The sequence below is a fragment of the Crocuta crocuta genome, unplaced genomic scaffold (assembly GCF_008692635.1).
Source record: "Crocuta crocuta isolate KB4526 unplaced genomic scaffold, BGI_CrCroc_1.0 scaffold541, whole genome shotgun sequence".
In the NCBI taxonomy this organism is placed as follows: domain Eukaryota; kingdom Metazoa; phylum Chordata; class Mammalia; order Carnivora; family Hyaenidae; genus Crocuta; species Crocuta crocuta.
The window spans coordinates 1,505,069-1,522,720 of NW_027531901.1; the positions used below are offsets into that span (position 1 = coordinate 1,505,069).

Genomic DNA, 17,652 nt, shown 5'->3' on the forward strand with positions numbered 1-17,652 from the left:
TTCTCGCCCCCCCCCCCCCCCCGCCATGTGAGGACACAGCAGAGAAGACTGCCACCTACCACCTGGAAGAGACCCCCACCAGCCAAGCTGGTGCCCTGATGTTGGACTTCCAGCCTCCAGAGCTGTGACAATACATTTCTGTTGTCCACGAGTCACTCAGTCTACTGTATTTTATTATAGCTGCCTGAGCTATGACAGTGGCCACTCTTCCTGTTTCTTTATGTTGGCCCCCTTTATGCCGAGGGCTTTCTTCAGATACCTGGTAAGCCTGGCTGATCACTCACATTCAATCAAAGGTCCTGACCAACTGGGAATTTGCTTGGCGGGCAGAATAGGAATTGGTGAGTGGTAGGCTTTGGGTTACGATGACTCAGAAGGAAGACATCCATTGTGCCCCCTTCTCCCAGACCTCAGTGAAACCCTATGAAGTCTCAGTGCCCTTACCTTCCATGAAGCTATTGGGGTCGAACCCAACATACTTGATTTACCTTATTTCCTGGTCACCATTCAAAATATCAGCTTGTTTCTCCCTGTATGGCCATGCCTTCCTGTGCACCTATACAGGTGCCTCGGTATCCCCTCCAGTGTCCCAAGTCCGCAAAGATACCACGAGTCACTCACCCCGGAAGGAAGAGAAGCACCTCGGAACGGTTTTCTCCCCGCTACCCTTCCCACCACCCTCCCACACATGCACTGGCGCACAGTGACCATGCCAACACCCCTGTCCGATTCACAAGTCTTGCTCTTTCTGCCTCCTGAATGTCTCTGGAATTCATCCATCATCTCAGCATCTCGCTGCACTGCTTCGTGACTGTCGTCTGTCTCAACATCAGTCTCCCAGGTGGCTGCCTCACCTACTCCCTGCATCCATTCTCCATGTAGCCGCACGGGGACCTTTATAAACACCTAACCTGGCCAGGCCTTGTTTCCTTTGGGATCAAGGTAAAAATCCTTGGCCCTGATGGGCTACCGACCATGCAGAGTTAGTTCCTGTCTCCTGCCCTCTGCCTAACAAGCTTCTGGCTTTCTTCTTACTCCCCTCTGACCACTTCCCCTCAGAGGCAAAACCTTCCCCATTACTCGTCTACCAAATGGAATTGTTCACACCATCCCCTCACCTACCAGAACCTCCTACTCATGCTTCAGAACCAGCCGGCTGGTCTGCAGGGAATGAGGCAGCGAGCAAAGGCTGCAGACCGGGCCTGGGCCCCGGGCAGATGGACACTTGCCTCAGAGCGTGAACTCAGACCTGCCGTCTCCTTGGAAACTTCCACGCTATGATCAGTGGTGAAGATCATGTACTCGGAGCTGGTCATCTATAAAACACCTGAGCTTTGCGACTATACTTGGACTGGAGAACTGAGGCTGGCACACCAGCTTAGAGAGACGCAGACACAATAAAGACCGTTTGGAAGCCGCGGCTGCCGTGTCCGTGTGGCCAGGTGGCCCAGCCCACCTTGGATTTTGCCTACAGTGACCGCACCTGCCCCGTGTGGCGTGGAGGAAGCACTGTACGTGACAGCTCTTGGTCCCTTCATTAAACGACAGCGCTGTGGATGCAGTGGGTCCTGTCAAGGATCCTTTTAGAAAACTCGGTAAACTGTGTATTAGATTAAAGCCTCTGGCGTCTTGTGAGTTTGGCTGAATCCGAACCTGTGACCACCCCCTGGTATTAGAGGTCACTGCTCTCATTTTATAGACAGGGCTAGATCCCCTGGGATTTCTCTCAGTAGCTACACATCTCTCTTAAATCATCATTAACGAGATTAATGAGTGCCATTGATCAGAAAATAGGGGCTCCAGGGGCTCTCAGGCAAAACATGCTTCCTAACCTTTGAAAGTCTTGAACACTCACACTCACTCCACAAAGTCAGCGTATGACATTCTCAGTGGGTTTCCTCAGCTACAAACTCAACATAACTTTGTGGGACAAGGGAAGCTTCTCTAAACACTTGGAAATAATTATTATATTCGTTTTTAAAATTATGCTAAATGAATTTTTATTATCTGTAAGTTATGTTAATTTGATTACATTAAATTAATGTCTACAGTAATATAATATTAATTACAATAAGCTTATTGTTTTATTATTGATTTTAAAAATAACTGATTTTACTCTTATTAATTACAGTGATGGGCTGTTCATAACTTAACGCTGCATATGTGAACTTGCTGCATCACACGCTGGGTCAGGACTGTCTGTCCGCTGCCTCCACGGGTCAGCAGAAGAAGACCGTTTGCACGTCACCCCGAAAGGTCCACAGGTGGCCCGCTTGGGAGAGAAAAGGAGAGTGTGAACCTCTTACCTTTCACCCAGCCAGCTGCCGCACATTCTGAATTCAGCCGAGTCTTTCTTTTCAAAGCAATAGTCTGATAAGGAAAGAATCATAAATTCGGACTTAAAAAAAAACAAACCTGAAAGGAGAGACAACAGCAAATGTGCCAGGTGTGCCTGGGGCCAGCGGTTTGGAATATCCTCGAAAATGACGGGGCTGTGCGGCCAGAGGCCGGAGGGTAAGGCCTCAGGAGGCAGCAAGAGGCAAGGGGGGAAGGAAGCAGGAAGGAGAAGGGCGAGGCAAGCAGGGACGCCACCGTGACCCCCGTGGCCTCTCAGTGCGCGAAACTGAACCCGAGTCCGGGCCTTGGGGGAAGCTGGGCCCAGACTCAACCCGTGAGAAGCTGCAGAAACCAAGATGGACGTGGAAACGGGGCAGCCCCGTGACACCCGGGACGTGTGAGGCCTCAGTGTGGAGAGGCTGCAGCGGAGGAAGAAGTGATATCGGGGCGCCCGGGTAGCTTAGTCAGGTGAGCATCTGACTTGGGCTCAGGTCATGGTCTAACAGTTGGTGGGTTCGAGCCCCACATCGGGCTCTGTGCAGACAGCTCAGAGCCTGAAGCCCGCTTTGGATTCTGTGTCTCCCTCTCTGTCTCTGCCCTCCCCTGTTCATGCTCTGTCTCTCTCTCTCTCTCTCTCTCTCTAAAAAATAAACAAACACTTAAAAATTAAAAAACAAAAAACTGATATCATTGGAGAAAATATTCGAGAAGGAGGGCTAGGAATTTGTTGGCCAAATCCAGGCATTCTGAAGACTTCTTGAAAACATGATGAGGGGCGCCTGGGTGGCTCAGTCAGTGGAGCACTCGACTTTCGATTTCAGTTCAGGTCATGATTCCAGGGTCAGGGGATTGAGCCCCAGCATGGAGTCTGCTTACGATCCTCTCTCCTCGGCCCCTCTCCCCCACTCACATGTGTGTGTTCTCTCTGTCCGTCTGTCTGTCTCTCTCTCACTCCCTCTCTCTCTCTCAAATTGAAAAAAAATAGCGCAAAACATGACAAAGAGAAGGCAGATCCACAGGGGAAGGGACAGGAGCTGACGCCACTTGTGTGGATGTGGCTTCAGGCTTTGCCTTCTCCATGGAAACCCAAAGAATGAGGCAGTTCTCTAAGAAACGCATCTGCCCGTGTGAGCACCGCAAATGGCTGAAGCCATCCTTCCGCCCAACAGACTCTGTACTGCCGGTCTGTAGACAGTGTGAGTGGTGAGAACAAGAGGCAACCAGGCACACAGCAAGGTGTGAAAGGTGGGATATTTACCTTCAAGGGTGTCCATACCCCTACACTCCTTCCTGACGCATCTCTGGTCCAGGCTTCCCTTGAAGAGCTGCTGAGCTACCAGGGCAAAGATACTGAGGCAAAAGAGAGTCAGGATCATCACGTCAACAAGCTTCTTCACAGAGCGCAGCAAGGCCCCGACAATGACCTTCAAACCTGGGGAGGAAAAGGAGCGGCGTGAGAGGGAGCCCCCCCACACACACACAGCAGACACCGGCAAAGGGCACAGAGTGCACGTCCAGGGCCCCCAGATGTCACCGGATTGCAGGCTGGAATTGGGCACTAGCCCGGCCCAGGATTCTGCCACCACGGGCTCTGGTTCTAACTCGGCCAGAGAAGGTACGTGCCCTTGGACGGACGCCAGTCTAGGGCTCAGCCCTGTGCCTGGGACAGGGTTGCTGCGAAGAGCGAGTTAGAAGATTGAGCAGAAACACCCCATAGAGGCAGCTGGATTACAGTTGTGCAGACAGCTCAGCGCTGGGGGTCACATGCAGCATTAAGGCCAACGTAGTTCCCCCTGGAGAAGGACACAGAGCTGTATTTAACATTCCGGAGTCACTACCCACTACAGGTTATGCATGAGACATCGCTCAGTCAGGGGCCAAGGAGCTAGAAGGAGGAGCTCTTTCTGGACCCAGATAATGAGAATATTCTAAGAGGGGGGAAACTGAGATTACTACTTACAATAGGGTTTGTTTGTTTTTTTTAATTCAAGAAATATTTACTAAACACCTACTGGGCCCATGGCACACTCCGAGGCTGCCACATCACAAAATAAGGACACAATCTTTGGTATGATGGTAAATGTTTAAAATCAGCTTTGTGGGGAGGGGAAGGGGGGTGCGTGCAGGGAAAGTCCCATCTGTAGCCATTTACAGACTTCCTGGTTTGCAGAATTGTGTCGTGGATCCCTTTTCTCCCTCCCGTCCAGCTGGTTTCAGGCTAAACGACCTGACGTCCCTGGGCGCCGAGATGGAAAAGGAGGCGCACATTGTACTGCTGAGGAGCCGGAACACATCAGCCCCAGCGCCCCTCTGCGCCGGGGGCTCGGCCCTCAGCACCGCTGGGGAGGTGCACAGCCAGGCAGGACCCACGACGTGTGGGATGACATGGGGACAAAGCTCCTGGTGGCCAGTGTAAAGCACGACTGGTAGACTTGAGAACAGAAAGCGGCATCTAGTGGGAGGCCAGACCCGCAGCAAATGACCCTCCCTCAAAGTGCAAGGCCATGTAAGGAGGAGGCTTCAGGCCAAGCCGGGACCTTCACTGTGACCCCAGCTGCAGCCAAACAAGAGGATGCTTCAACCTTATCTGAGCCCGACTCCCATCTATGACAACGTGCTGGAGTCTTCTCCAAAGCAAGAAGGCTTGGATGAAAGATGGCTGTGATTCCTGAATGATTTTTCCACAGCTCCTTAAAGGATCATGCCTCACATCCTTACTTCCAGAAAGTATCCGGGGATCTCATGTGTTTCATGAGTCAAAACTACGGTCACCTGTTTAGAGAGATGAAGAAGGAAACTCCATAGCTGCTAAGTGACTGCCTGATGTATATTTTACCCATCGGAAACACAAGGCACAGAGCCCCTCACTGAACCCAGGAAACCAAGGTCGACCTTGCAAAAGAGGAAGAAAAGAAGGAGAGGGTGAATTCTACATAAAGTGTCTTGACTGCCAGGTTATCATTATGCAGTTGTTTTTCTGAGGTTTCAGAAAATAACCAGCCCACTGCCTCTGTTTGAAAGGATCCAAATTGCCTAGAGTCTTGGTAGTGGAGCTAAGCATTGATAGAAGAGACTAGAAGGGAAGGGAAGAAGGCGGGAGGGAAGGACTGCAGAGAGGGAATACTTTTTAGTAAATATGCTTTAATGTAAAAGGAAAGAGGAAGGAGAGGAGAAGCGTATGCCTAATAACTTCATTTTTGATAAACTGTGTTCATAGTCACAACACATCCTTAACATCATCCCGGTTCAGAGAGCCCCTTCCTTACCTGGCTTCCAGCCTTCACCTTTCCCTCCTACTTTCTTGCTGGCTCCTGCTCATCCCCTTTGCCGATCTCTCCTCTTCTCCCTTCCCCTTAAGGTGGCAGTGTCCTGGCACCCAGACCTTGGCCTTTTCTATTCTTCATCGAGGCTCACTCTCTTGGGGAATCACATGAGATTTCACGGCTCCAAGTATCATCTATAGGCTCATATAGACTTATGGGCTCATATATGTCCAAAACGATCTCTCCAGACTCATATACCTAATTACCCACTTGATACTTCCACCTGATGCCTCAGGGCCATCTCACACAGAACACACCCAAAGCCAACTCCGTATCTGCCCTGCCCCTCTCACCGCCTTCCCTGGCTCCGTTAATGATGACTCCATCTTTCCAAAAACCTGGACTCATCCTAGACTCCAGCGCACATCCAATCAGCCCCTCGGGAAATACTGTTTCTACCTTCAGATTTTAGAGTCGGACCACTACCTACCAACTCCCCCGCCGCCCCCTGATCTGAGAGCACAACCATCTCTTTTCTTGGATTATGACAGTGGCCTCTTGAGTCTGTCCGAATTCCCCGAGAGTCAGACACTCTGGAACGAGAAGCGCAAGGGTTTTGTTGGGTGATGACAAAGGGGAAGCGGGTCTAGCTGGCAGGGGGGGCCTCAGGCCATGACACGGGGCTGACAGCTGGGAAAGGGGGGCGGGAGGAAGCAGGGCTGGACAAGAAGAGCCTCTGTGAGAGGGTTGCAACCAGGCGGCTGAGGAGCCCTTGAACTAAAGTCTCCCGTTGGATGGGGCCCACGTCCTTCAGGAACGGGCCTGCGCTAGGCCCCCTGACGTGTAGGGAAAGCACGATCTTGGCATGGATACGGATGCAGCGGTGAATCCAGAGATGTGGCAGCTGGGACCGTTACTCAGCTATGTTCCCTGCAGCCGATCTGAGTGGCACATTTCCACAGCAACTGCCATGTCTCCTATCTGACTTCCCTGCTTCTACCTTTCTGCCCCTTCATTCTGTTCTCCATGCAACAGCCAGAGTGGTCCATTTAAAGCCTGTCAGATTAGATGAATGGATAAATGAGATATGGTAAGTGTGAATACACACACACACACACACACACACACACACACACAAACATACGATGGAATATTACTCAGCCATAAAAAAGAACTAGAGTGTGCCATTTGCAAAAACACAGATAAACCTAAAGGGTATTATACTCAGTGAAATAAGACAGATGGAGAAAGACAAATATTGCATGATTTCACTTAGATGTGGAATCTCAAAAAAAATGCACAAACAAAACAGAACAGAAACTCATAAATACAGAGAATCAACTGGCGGTTGCCAGAGGAGTAGAAGAAAGAGGAGGGGCAAAATGGGTGAAGGGGAGTGGGAGGTACAGGCTTCCAGTTCTGTGACGAGTAAGCCGAGCAGAAGAGAGGCACAAAATAGGAAACATAGGAGCCCCTGGGTGGCTTAGTCGGTTGAGCGTCCAGCTTTTGATTTTGGCTCAGGTCATGGTCTCGTGGTTCATAGGATCGAGCCCCACATCTGGCTCTGCCCTGACAGTGAGGAATCTGCTTGGGATTCTCTGTCTCCCCCCTCTTCTCTCTCTGCCCCTCCCCTGCCTGCACTCTCACTCCCTCTCTCTCCAAATAAACAAACAAACATTAAAAAAAAGCATAGGGAATACAAGCAGTGGTGCTGTAATAGTGCTGTACGGTGACAGACGGCAGCTCTGCTTGTGAGCACAGTGTAATTCACAGAGTTTTTGGATCACTGTCTTGTACACCGGAAACTACCGTAAGGTTGGGTGTCAGCTCGACTTCCATAAAAACAAAACAAGACAGGGGCGCCTGGGTGGCTTAGTCGGTTAAGCGTCCGACATTCGCTTAGGTCATGATCTCGCGGTTCGTGGGTTCGAGCCCCGCGTNAATAAAAAACATTTAAAAAAAAAAAAAAAAAAAAGACAAAAACGTTCTCAGATCATGTGACTCCTCTGCTCAAAGCCCTCACATGGCTCCCATTTATCTCAGGGCAAAGCCCAAGTCCTCCTAGTGCTTACATGCCCCCCCCCTTCACCAGTGTGGTCCCACCTCCACCACCTGGCCCCTGGCTCTGTCTGCCCGGCCCCATCTGTACCCTTTCTATTCCTGTCTCTGCACCCCTCGCTCCTGCCTGTGCTCAGCACACTCTTCCCCATACATCTGCTTGTGAAACTCTCTCACTGCCTTCAAATCCGCTGCCATAGCCCCTCTGGGATGGATTGACACCTAGCCTGATCGCTCTATTGAAAACTGCATCCTGCTTCCCTGAACCCATGACTTCCAGGAGCCCTGGTGTCGTTTACTTTTCATTTTCCCACAGCGCAGAGCCCTTTCTAACGGGGCAGGTAATTACTTATTTATTACAGTTACTGCTCGGTGTCTGTCTCCCTACCCCCACTCAGCATGTGAACCCCATGAGGGCAGGGACCTCTGTGTGTTCACTCACTGCTATACCCCAAGCAGCTAGCACACTGTGTAGACATGTGGTAGGTGCTCAAAGACGCATTTGTTGAATGACCCAATACAAGAATAAAGCAGAATTTGTTTGGTTTTGGTTGATATGCCATCTTGAGAAAGTTTAAATCTACAAGAACATTCCTCCCACTAAGAGGCAATGGCAAAAGTCAGCTCGACTTACCTGAAACCACTGAAATTGCTTTCAAAGCTCTGAACACCCGGAAGGTGCGCAGGGACGACAGACTGATTCCGCTGGTGCTGATGCTCGGGAAGTATGATACAAACCTACAAGACAGAGCACAGGAAGAGCTGGGCCTCCTCGGTCCGGCAGCTGCACTGTGTGTCCCCACACGGCCTCAGCCCTCTGTCCACCACGGTGAGATCTGGGGCCTCATCTTCTTGGCCCCACCTTAATCTCGGGGTCTGGTAATATCATTCTCTATTGCTGTGGACCACACAGTGCACAGGAGGCTGTTCCCAGCTCATTTTTACATTCGGACATAGATGAAGATCTCTTGAAATAGTCCATGCAGTTATGGCCACAAGCTATCGGGAAGAGAAGTCAATCAAAACATTTATTGGCTGACTATCAAGTTCCAGGCCTGGTGCGCTTCCATGAGGTCTCACTGTGTGGCCACGCCCGGAAGGAGCCCGGGCAGTCTGACTCTCACCACTGCGCTACACCACCTGTCAAGAGCCCAGATCACACAACCCTTGAGTTCCAAATGTAAAACTTGGGAATTAGTAGCATCTATCACAAAGGGCTTTTGCGGGTACTAAATAGGAAAACATAGGCCAAATGCTTAAAACAATGGCTGGCACAAATTAAGTAACGCTAGGTTATTGTTACCGTGCCGGTGATTGCCACTCCTCTCCTTGTTCTTTATTTTGCCAACTCTGTCTCATCATCCAGGTGCCAACCTGATGTCCTTTTCTTCAGGAAGAACTTCAACCCTCACCTCATGTCATAGACAGTAGACACACAACAACTAACTCAAAATGGGCCATGGACTTAAACATAAGGGCCAAATCGATAAAACTTCTAGAAGAAAATGAGGACAACTCCATAAGAGCTTGCAGGAGCCAAAGATTTTTAAGGCTCTGTGGTTCCTCCCACACCTTCTGACAGCCTGACGCATGCCCAGCCCTGTCCCAGCAGTCACCCTAACCAGATTGCAATCCTTGTTAATTTTCTCTCTTTCCATCTGGACTGTGAGCTTCGAGAGGGTGAGAACCATGTCTGTTTGTTTTGTTTTGTTTTCATTATCACAACCCTGTATCTTGCACAGAACTTGGCCCATCATAGGCCACTGTTTGGGGAGTGAATGGCTGAAGGAATGAGAGCATGAATGTGGCCTAGAAATGGAATCACGTGCGGAGGCCTCTGGCCAGTTGGGTGCATGATGCTGTTCAGGGCCAACCAACACAGCACTCAGAGCTCTAGGCATTATTAGGACACGCATAGCTACTCACATGGACCCACACAGACCCCTGGTGGAAGCCAAAGAGCTTCTTTCCCACCCCAAGTCTCCTCAATAAACATCTTTGACATTCTTACGCTGTTGCAATGACAATGGAGTCCAGCCAGTTCCATGGATCTCGAAGAAAAGAAAACTCATCCAGAACAAAACCTCTTGCCAATATTTTTATCAAAGCTTCAAAAATATAAATCCCAGTGAAGACATACCTACAAAGTAAATCATTCAGAACAAGAAGGAACATGATAAGTGACGTGAAAAGCAGAGAGCCCATCTGTCTTATCTGGCCTTTATGTGGTTTTGTTGCATTTTGATGTGGCATTTCACATTCTGATTTTCAGTAAACCGGAGTTCAGAGTGGCAAGCATCGTAAGCAAGCTCTAGTTGTCAGAAATTCTAAGCAACAGGCCCGCAGATAAAGCCGTAGGCTCTGTTCAGTGCTTAGCTCCATGGCCACAACTCTCCAATTCTTGAGAGTTGTTTTAGCCAACATGGGGCCTTAGGATGGGGGCTGTCACTGCTATTTTGTCATCACTATTCTAGAATTGTCACTTTGATGCACAGAGGGGGATGATGGCAAAGAAACAAAGAGAATAAATAACAAGGTTAAAGCTGGATCATTCTGGATCTTTCCATATCCCATGGTCGTGGATCCAAAGACTTAATCCAGTTAAGACGTTCATACTACTCAAAGTGATCTATAGATTCAGTGCAATCCCTATCAAAATCTCAATGACATTCTTTGCAAAAACAAAAACATCCATTCTGAAATTCACCTTTCAGGACCCCAAATCTCAAGGGATCTTGAATAGCCAAAGCAATCTTGGAAAAGAAAAAGTTGGAGGTCTCAGACTTTCTTATATCAAAACTTATCCCAAAGCTAAAGTAATCAAAACAGTGTGGTGCTGGTATAAAGACAGACATATAGAACACTGGAATAGAACAGCAAGCCCAAACATAAGCCCTCACATATATGATTTTCAACAACGATGCCAAGACTCTTCAGTGGAAAAAGGATAGCCTTTTCAACAAATAACACTGGGATAGCTCAATATCCACGAGCAAAAAATAAAGTCGGACCCCTACCTTACACCATGTATAGAAATTAACTCAAAATGGAATAAATAGTTAAGTGCAAGAGCAGAAACTATAAAACTTCTAGAAGAAAATATTTGCAAATTATATAACTGATGAGAGGTTAAAATCTAGAATATACAAAGAACTCCCACAACTTAACAACCAAAAAAAAAAAAATCACACCATATACAAAAACAAACTGAAAATGGATTAAAGATTTGGGGCGCCTGGGAGGCTCAGTAGGGTGGGCGTCCAACTTCAGCTCAGGTCATGATCTTATGGTTCATGAGTTCGAGCCCCACATTGGGCTCTGTGCTCACAGCTCAGAGCCTGGAGCCTGCTCTGGAGTCTGTGTCTCCCTCTTTCTCTGCCCCTCCCCCACTAGCACTCAGTCTCTCTCTCTCTCTCTCTCTCTCTCTCTCTCTCCCTCTCTCTCTCAAAAATAAATAAAACACTTAAAACATGGATTAAAGGGGCGCCTGGGTGGCTAAGTCAGTTAAGCGTCCGACTTCGGCTCAGGTCATGATCTCACGGTTCGTGGGTTTGAGCCCCGCGTCGGGCTCTGTGCTGACAGCTCAGAGCCTGGAGCCTGCTTCAGATTCTGTGGTCTCCCCCCTCTCTGCCACACCCCATTTGTGCTCTCTCGTTCTCTCTCTCTCTCTCTCTCAGAAATAAATAAACATTAAAAATTTTTTTGAAAAGTCAACATACTAAATGGGAGAAGAGATATGGAAATGATACATCCCATAGGGGGTGAACATCCAAAATATATAAAAAACTCATACAACTCAATATCAAATGAACAAATAACCTGATTAAAAACGGGCAGAAGACCAGAATAGACATGTTTCCGGAGAAGACATACAGACGGCCAACATCACTAATCATGAAGAAAATGCAAATCAAGACCACAGTGAGATATCACCTTACACCTGTCGCAGTGAATATTCTCAAAAAGACAAGAAACAAGTGCCGGCAAGGATGCAGAGAAAAGGAAGCCCTTGCGCACTGTTGGTGGGAATGTACACTGGTGCAACCACTGTGGAAAACAATATGGGGGTTCCTTTAAAAAATTAAAAATAGAAGTACCATATGATCTAGCAATCCCACTTCTGAGTATTTAGCCAAGGAAAATGAAAGCACTAATTTGAAAAGACATACATGCTGCCACATAGCATTACTTGCAATAGCCAACAGATGGAAGCAATCTAAGTATCCACCAATAGATAAATGGGTAAAGAAAATGTGGTATATGTCCACAATGGAATATTACTCCACCATAGAAAAAGAAAGAAATCTTGCCATTCATGGAAACAGATAGACTAGAGGTTATTATGCTAAGTAAAATTAGTCAGACAGAGAAAGACAAATATTGTATGATTTCACTCATATGTGGAAACTAAAAAGCAAAACAAAACAAAATGGGCTCCTAGGTACAGAGAACAAACTGATGGCTGCCAGAGGGGAGGAGATTGGGGGGATGGATGGAACAGGTGAAGGGGATTAAGAGGTACAATCTTTCAGTTATAAAATAGATAAGACGTGAGGATGTAATGCACACCACAGGGAACATAGTCAATAACACTATAAAACTTTGAATGGTAACTAGACTTATGGTGATCATTCCACAATGTATACAAACATTGAATCACGACACACCTCAAACTAATATAATATTGATGTCATTATGTTTCCATAAAAAGATTTTAATTAAAAAAAGAAACAGCACAAATCAAGTAACCTAATTTAAAAATGGCTAAATGAGTTGAATTAGATATTTCTCCAAAGATGACATACAGATGGCCAACAAGCATATGAAAAGATGCTCACTATCACTAATCATCAGGGAAATGCAAATCCAAGCCACAGTGAAATATCCCCTCATCCCCATTAAGATGGCTACTTCCCAAAAAACTCAGAAAATAACAAGTGTTGGTAAGGATGCAGAAAACCAGAAGCTCTCGTGCACCGCTGGTAAGACTGTGAAAGAGGTGCAACCAGCCAGGAAAAACACTATGGAGGCTCTTCAAAAAAATTAAAAATAGGATTACCACCTGATCCAGCAATCCCACTGGTGGATACGCATCCAGAAGAACCGAAGCAAGATCTCAAAGACACAGTTGTACATGCATGCTCACAGCAGCATTCTGGACAATAGCTGAGAGATGGAAGCAACCCCAGATGTCCGCTGATCAACTGATAAGTTGATCAATAAGATGTGCACACCAAAAAATATTATTCTGCCTTAAAAAGGAGGAAATCCTGATACATGCTACACCATGGAGGAAACTTGAAGTCATTCTGCTAAGGGAAATAAACCAGTCGCAAAAAGACAAATACCGTATCATTCCACTTAAGTGAGACACCTAGAGCAGTCAAATGCATAGCGACTGAACACAGAACGGCGGTTGCCAGGGCCTGGAAGGGGGTTAGTGTTTAATGGGCACAGAGTTTCAGTTTTGCAAAATGAAAAGAGTTCTGGAGGTGGCTGGTGGTAATTGGTTGTACAACTATGTGAATAACCTTAATACCACTTAAAATAGTTAAGATTGTACATTTTATGTTATGTGTATTATACCACAATTAAAACAGGCTGTCAAAAAGCCTGGGTCTGCTTGCGTGCATGCCCGTGCATGTACACACACACACACAAACAGGTTCCACTTTGGGGACAGAAATGATCAATTCAAACAATCTGTTCGTTCAGAGTAAAAGGAATGGACCTTTTCTGTAGAACATCCAACCACTGTCAGCCCACAAAGCTGAAGAACTAAGATCTTGGGAACTTGAAAAATCCCAAGTAGCCAAATCTAAGAGCAGAAATGGTTATGAGCTGCTCTCTGCTTCAGCCTTTTTTCCTAAGCCGATCACCTTATAGGTAACAAAGAACACAGCAGGTTAATTCATGCCTTCCCTGAAATACCAATTTTAAAAATCAGGTATAATTTACAAAGTTAAGGGTATTTTGGGAAAAGGCTGAAATGGCAGATCTGTGGGATTTTGCAAGTCTCCATCTAGATCTCGGGCAAATGAGACAGCAGCCCCTGAGTGCCATTTCTACCTGACGGCCTGGCCTCCCACCTCCCACTCCCAGCAGAAGCCAACAGAGAGACAGGAAGACCAACTGTGACATCTGATATGGAGCAGAGCCATGCTCACCACAAGGAACAGCGCTTGGGAGCTCCATGACAGAGAGACCCCAACCCACCAGGCAATGTGTCACTGTCAGTTCAAGCATGATAGGGTATCCAATCAGAGCCATGTGTGGTGGTGTCCAGGTAGGTTAACAGAACACCACCGCCTGATCCTAGGGCACTTTGGCATTCATTCTCTGAGAGCTGTTGACTTGGAATCAATTTCCCATTTAAAAATTTTCTAACCAAAGGATACTGACAAAGCTAGAGAAACTCTCCCCCCATGGGCCTAATAACTCAGCCACATGCCTTCTTTTATGAAAACGTTTCCAGCCTCCTCCTCCCACCCTCGGTGTCATGCATCCTTTGCCAGTACGAATGCCACCAGGAGACAGCAGTAGCTTCCCTACAGCCTAGACAAGGGTTCTTTCATATCTCTGCCTTGTGGGTCTTTTAGTAGTAAAAATGGCCTTTGAGCAGATTAGCATCCAATTGGGCCACTGCCTTCCAGTAATAGGAAAAAGAAGACTCATTCCATCTCCCTAGAAGAGCTGAGCAGGGCAGACCACCACTATGGGAGCAATACCCACTCCTGAATCTGCCTCCTCCACAGATCCCACTTTGACTACAAAGGTTTCCAGAGATACTGCAGTAAAGAATGAGCAGCAGCTCCCGCACTCTCAGTTAGCTCCTCATATGGAATAGCCAACTATCAAAAGGGGAGACCATTTTTCCCAGTGATATTGCCAGGATCATTTCTATTCTCAGTGGTGTCCATGCTCCTTGCTTCAAGGCATAGCCCCAAGCTCATTGTCCTTAACTAGATCCCAAGTCCCACTTAGCAACAGAGAAGGAGCAATCACTAAAAAGTAATGCAAAGAAGCAAATCTAAAAAAAAAAACAGTAGAGAATTAAAATGAAATATTAAACACACCTGATTAACAAAAAGGAAGGCAGGAATGGAAGAACAACAGAAGAGCAAAGGAACAAAAACCAGATGAGACCAACAGAAAACCACAAGAAAAACAGCAGACCTGAATTTCAGCATATTCATAATTACATTAAATACAAATGAAATAAATATTCCATCAAAAGGCAGAGATTAGAAAGTAGACTGCATAAAAAAACAAGAACCAACTATGTGCTCTTTACAAGAGATACACTATAAATACAAAAACACAAAAGGGTTGAGAGTAAAAGAACGGAAAAAGATATGCCATGCAAACAATGAGCCTAAGAAAACTGGAGTAGCTATATTAACCTCAGACAAAACCCATACTAAAAGGACTATTACTAGAGATAAAGAAGGACATTTCATACTAATAAAAGAATGCATACATCAGGAAGATATAATAACCATAAATCTGTATGTGCCTAATAATAGTGCTGCAAAAATACATAAAGCAAAATTTGCCAAAATGAAGGGATAATAGACAAATCCGCAATCATAGATGAAGATTTTAAGCCTCTCTTCAGTAATTCGCAGCAGTACTAATGGAAATGGCAAAAGGATAAAATATCTACATGACACTATCAACCACCTTAACCTAATAGGACTATTTACAGACAATCGTATCAAGCAACTGCAGAATCCACATTCTTTCAAGTGCACATGAAACCTTCCCCACGACAGAGCCATAAAATAAGTTTCTTCTAATTTCAAAAGATTTAAATCTTACAAAGTATATTCTTTCCAACAGAATTAAATTGGAAATCATTAACAATAAGGCAACTAGAAAAATGTAAAATATTTGGAAAAAACACACTTCTAAATAACACGTGGACAAAGAAGTAATCATAAGAAGAAGTAGGGAATGTTTACCCAAAAGGTAATAAAAAGACAACGTATCAAAATCTGTGGGATGAAGCTTTCTTTAGCAGTGCATGGTTGGAAATTTACAGCTTTATACAATTGTACAAGAAAAGAAGAATGGTTTAAAACCAACTATTTAAGTTCGTACCTCAAGAAGCTAGAAATAGAAGAGCAAATTAAGGATGAAATTAACGAAGACTTTGAAACTTCATATATTGCAGGAGTGTGAAACAGTTTAGCCACTTTGGAAAAGTGTGGCAGTTTTCCTACAAAGTTACTCATATACTTAACATATGTCACAGTAATTCCACTCCTAGGTATTTATCCAAGGGAAATGCAAACATATATCTACAAAAAGACTTTTAATTAATTAATTCAATTTTGAGAGAGAGAGAGAAAGTAAGAGCATGAGCAGGGTAGTGGGGCAGAGGGAGAGAGAGCATCTTAAGAAGGCTCCTCACCCAGCACAGAGCCCAGCGTGGGGCTCCGTCTCATGACCCTGGGATCATGTCCTGACCCAAAATCAAGATGCTCAACCAACTGAGCCACCCAGCTGCCCCTCACAAACCGACTTTTATGCAGAAATGTTCATAGCAGCTTTATTCACAATAGCCAAAAACTAGAAACAAGCCACATGTCCAGCAACAGGTGACTGGGAAAACAAATTATGATATATTCTTACCAAGGAATACAACTCAACACCAAGGAGAGGAAAAGCTAGTGGTACAAACAACAGCATAGACGCATCTCAAAACATGCTAGTGGAGGAAGCCAGATATGAAAGGAAGGGATCATATACATTATATGAGACCACTGATATTAAATTCCAGAAAAGGCAGTACTACTCTAGAGTGACAGAAAGTGGATCAGTATTTGTCTGAGGTTGCGAGTGGGGGTCAAGGGATTGACTGCCAAGTGGCATGAGGAAACGTTTAGAGTGTCTGGAATGTTCTGTATGTTAACTGTGAAGGCTCCTATCACATAAATATGGGAACAAAAATATGTGAAGAAAATCAGTGATTTCTTATTATTCTGTCAGTTATTCAGTATATTCCTGAAAGACTAAAGCAGAAAGTAAGTTATATTAGGAAAACAAGGACAACATCTAAGAGAATATTTATCAAAATATAGAACTTTCTAAGTTGAAGAATTAACTGTATTACTGAATAACCAACTAAAAATTACAAGGACTTAATAATTATAGGAAAAAGTCACTCAACCTCACCAGGAAAAAAGCAAAAATGACACATGGGCAAAGATGGGCATACACAACTCACAAATTAAAACACAAAGTCCAGCCCATCCGGAAATGAAGAACATGTAAATATTTTTAGCTCTATAAATTAATAACTTTCCCAAAGTTTTTGGAAAATATTTTGTCGCCATATGTTTTTCAAGCATTAAAATGTACCTTTTGGTCTAGTAAACCGATTTCTGAGACTCTATCCTAAGAAAAGTAATCATTTTTAAAAAGTAGCTTTAGGCAAAACAGATGCTTGTTGCAGTGATACTTATAGTAGTAAGATACTAGAACACTTCAGTCAATTATGGTTTACTCGCCTGATAAATTATTATATAACCACAAAAGTAGATACTATGAAGCCCATCTAAACACAAAGACAGCCACGTACAAGTTAGACATAAAAGTTGTGTGTGGGCTGCTTCTTATCTTTAACGGTCTTTAAGAACTACTGTAAAAAGTATGCACACAAAACTAAGACGGACCCCGCCAGCTGTTGTGCGACAGCTGGGATCACGGGCGCCGCGGGCGCCCTCGGGACCCGGGCCTGACCCCCCAGAGCCGGGGCGCGGGACGCTTACTCGGCGCTGTCGGCGTACAGGCTGCTGCCGTCCTTCCCGCACGCGGTGGCCATGAACACGCAGTTGGTGACCACGGCGCCGATGATGAACACGCTGAACACGGTGGCCGCTGTGCGTTAAGGCAGGTACACGGGCCGGCGTGGCGGCGCCCCAGGCCCCCCGCAGGCGCGCCCGGGGGACTCACACCCGTCCCCCCGCAGAGCGGCCCCAGCCAGACG

The 17,652-nt window shown here is 46.0% G+C and overlaps 1 protein-coding gene across 1 annotated transcript in view; it reads right to left on the bottom strand.

Annotated features, from left to right (window-relative positions):
- Window positions 1-17,652, bottom strand: part of SCN11A (sodium voltage-gated channel alpha subunit 11) — an 80,058-nt gene that overhangs the window by 57,817 nt on the left and 4,589 nt on the right. Inside the window, exons 3-7 of the mRNA XM_077773979.1 lie at window positions 17,435-17,536; window positions 9,670-9,798; window positions 8,293-8,396; window positions 3,596-3,769; window positions 2,307-2,370 (exon numbers count right to left, since the gene is read on the bottom strand). Coding sequence (XP_077630105.1) covers window positions 2,307-2,370; window positions 3,596-3,769; window positions 8,293-8,396; window positions 9,670-9,798; window positions 17,435-17,536 — 573 coding nt within the window. The remainder of the gene's footprint in view (window positions 1-2,306; window positions 2,371-3,595; window positions 3,770-8,292; window positions 8,397-9,669; window positions 9,799-17,434; window positions 17,537-17,652) is intronic.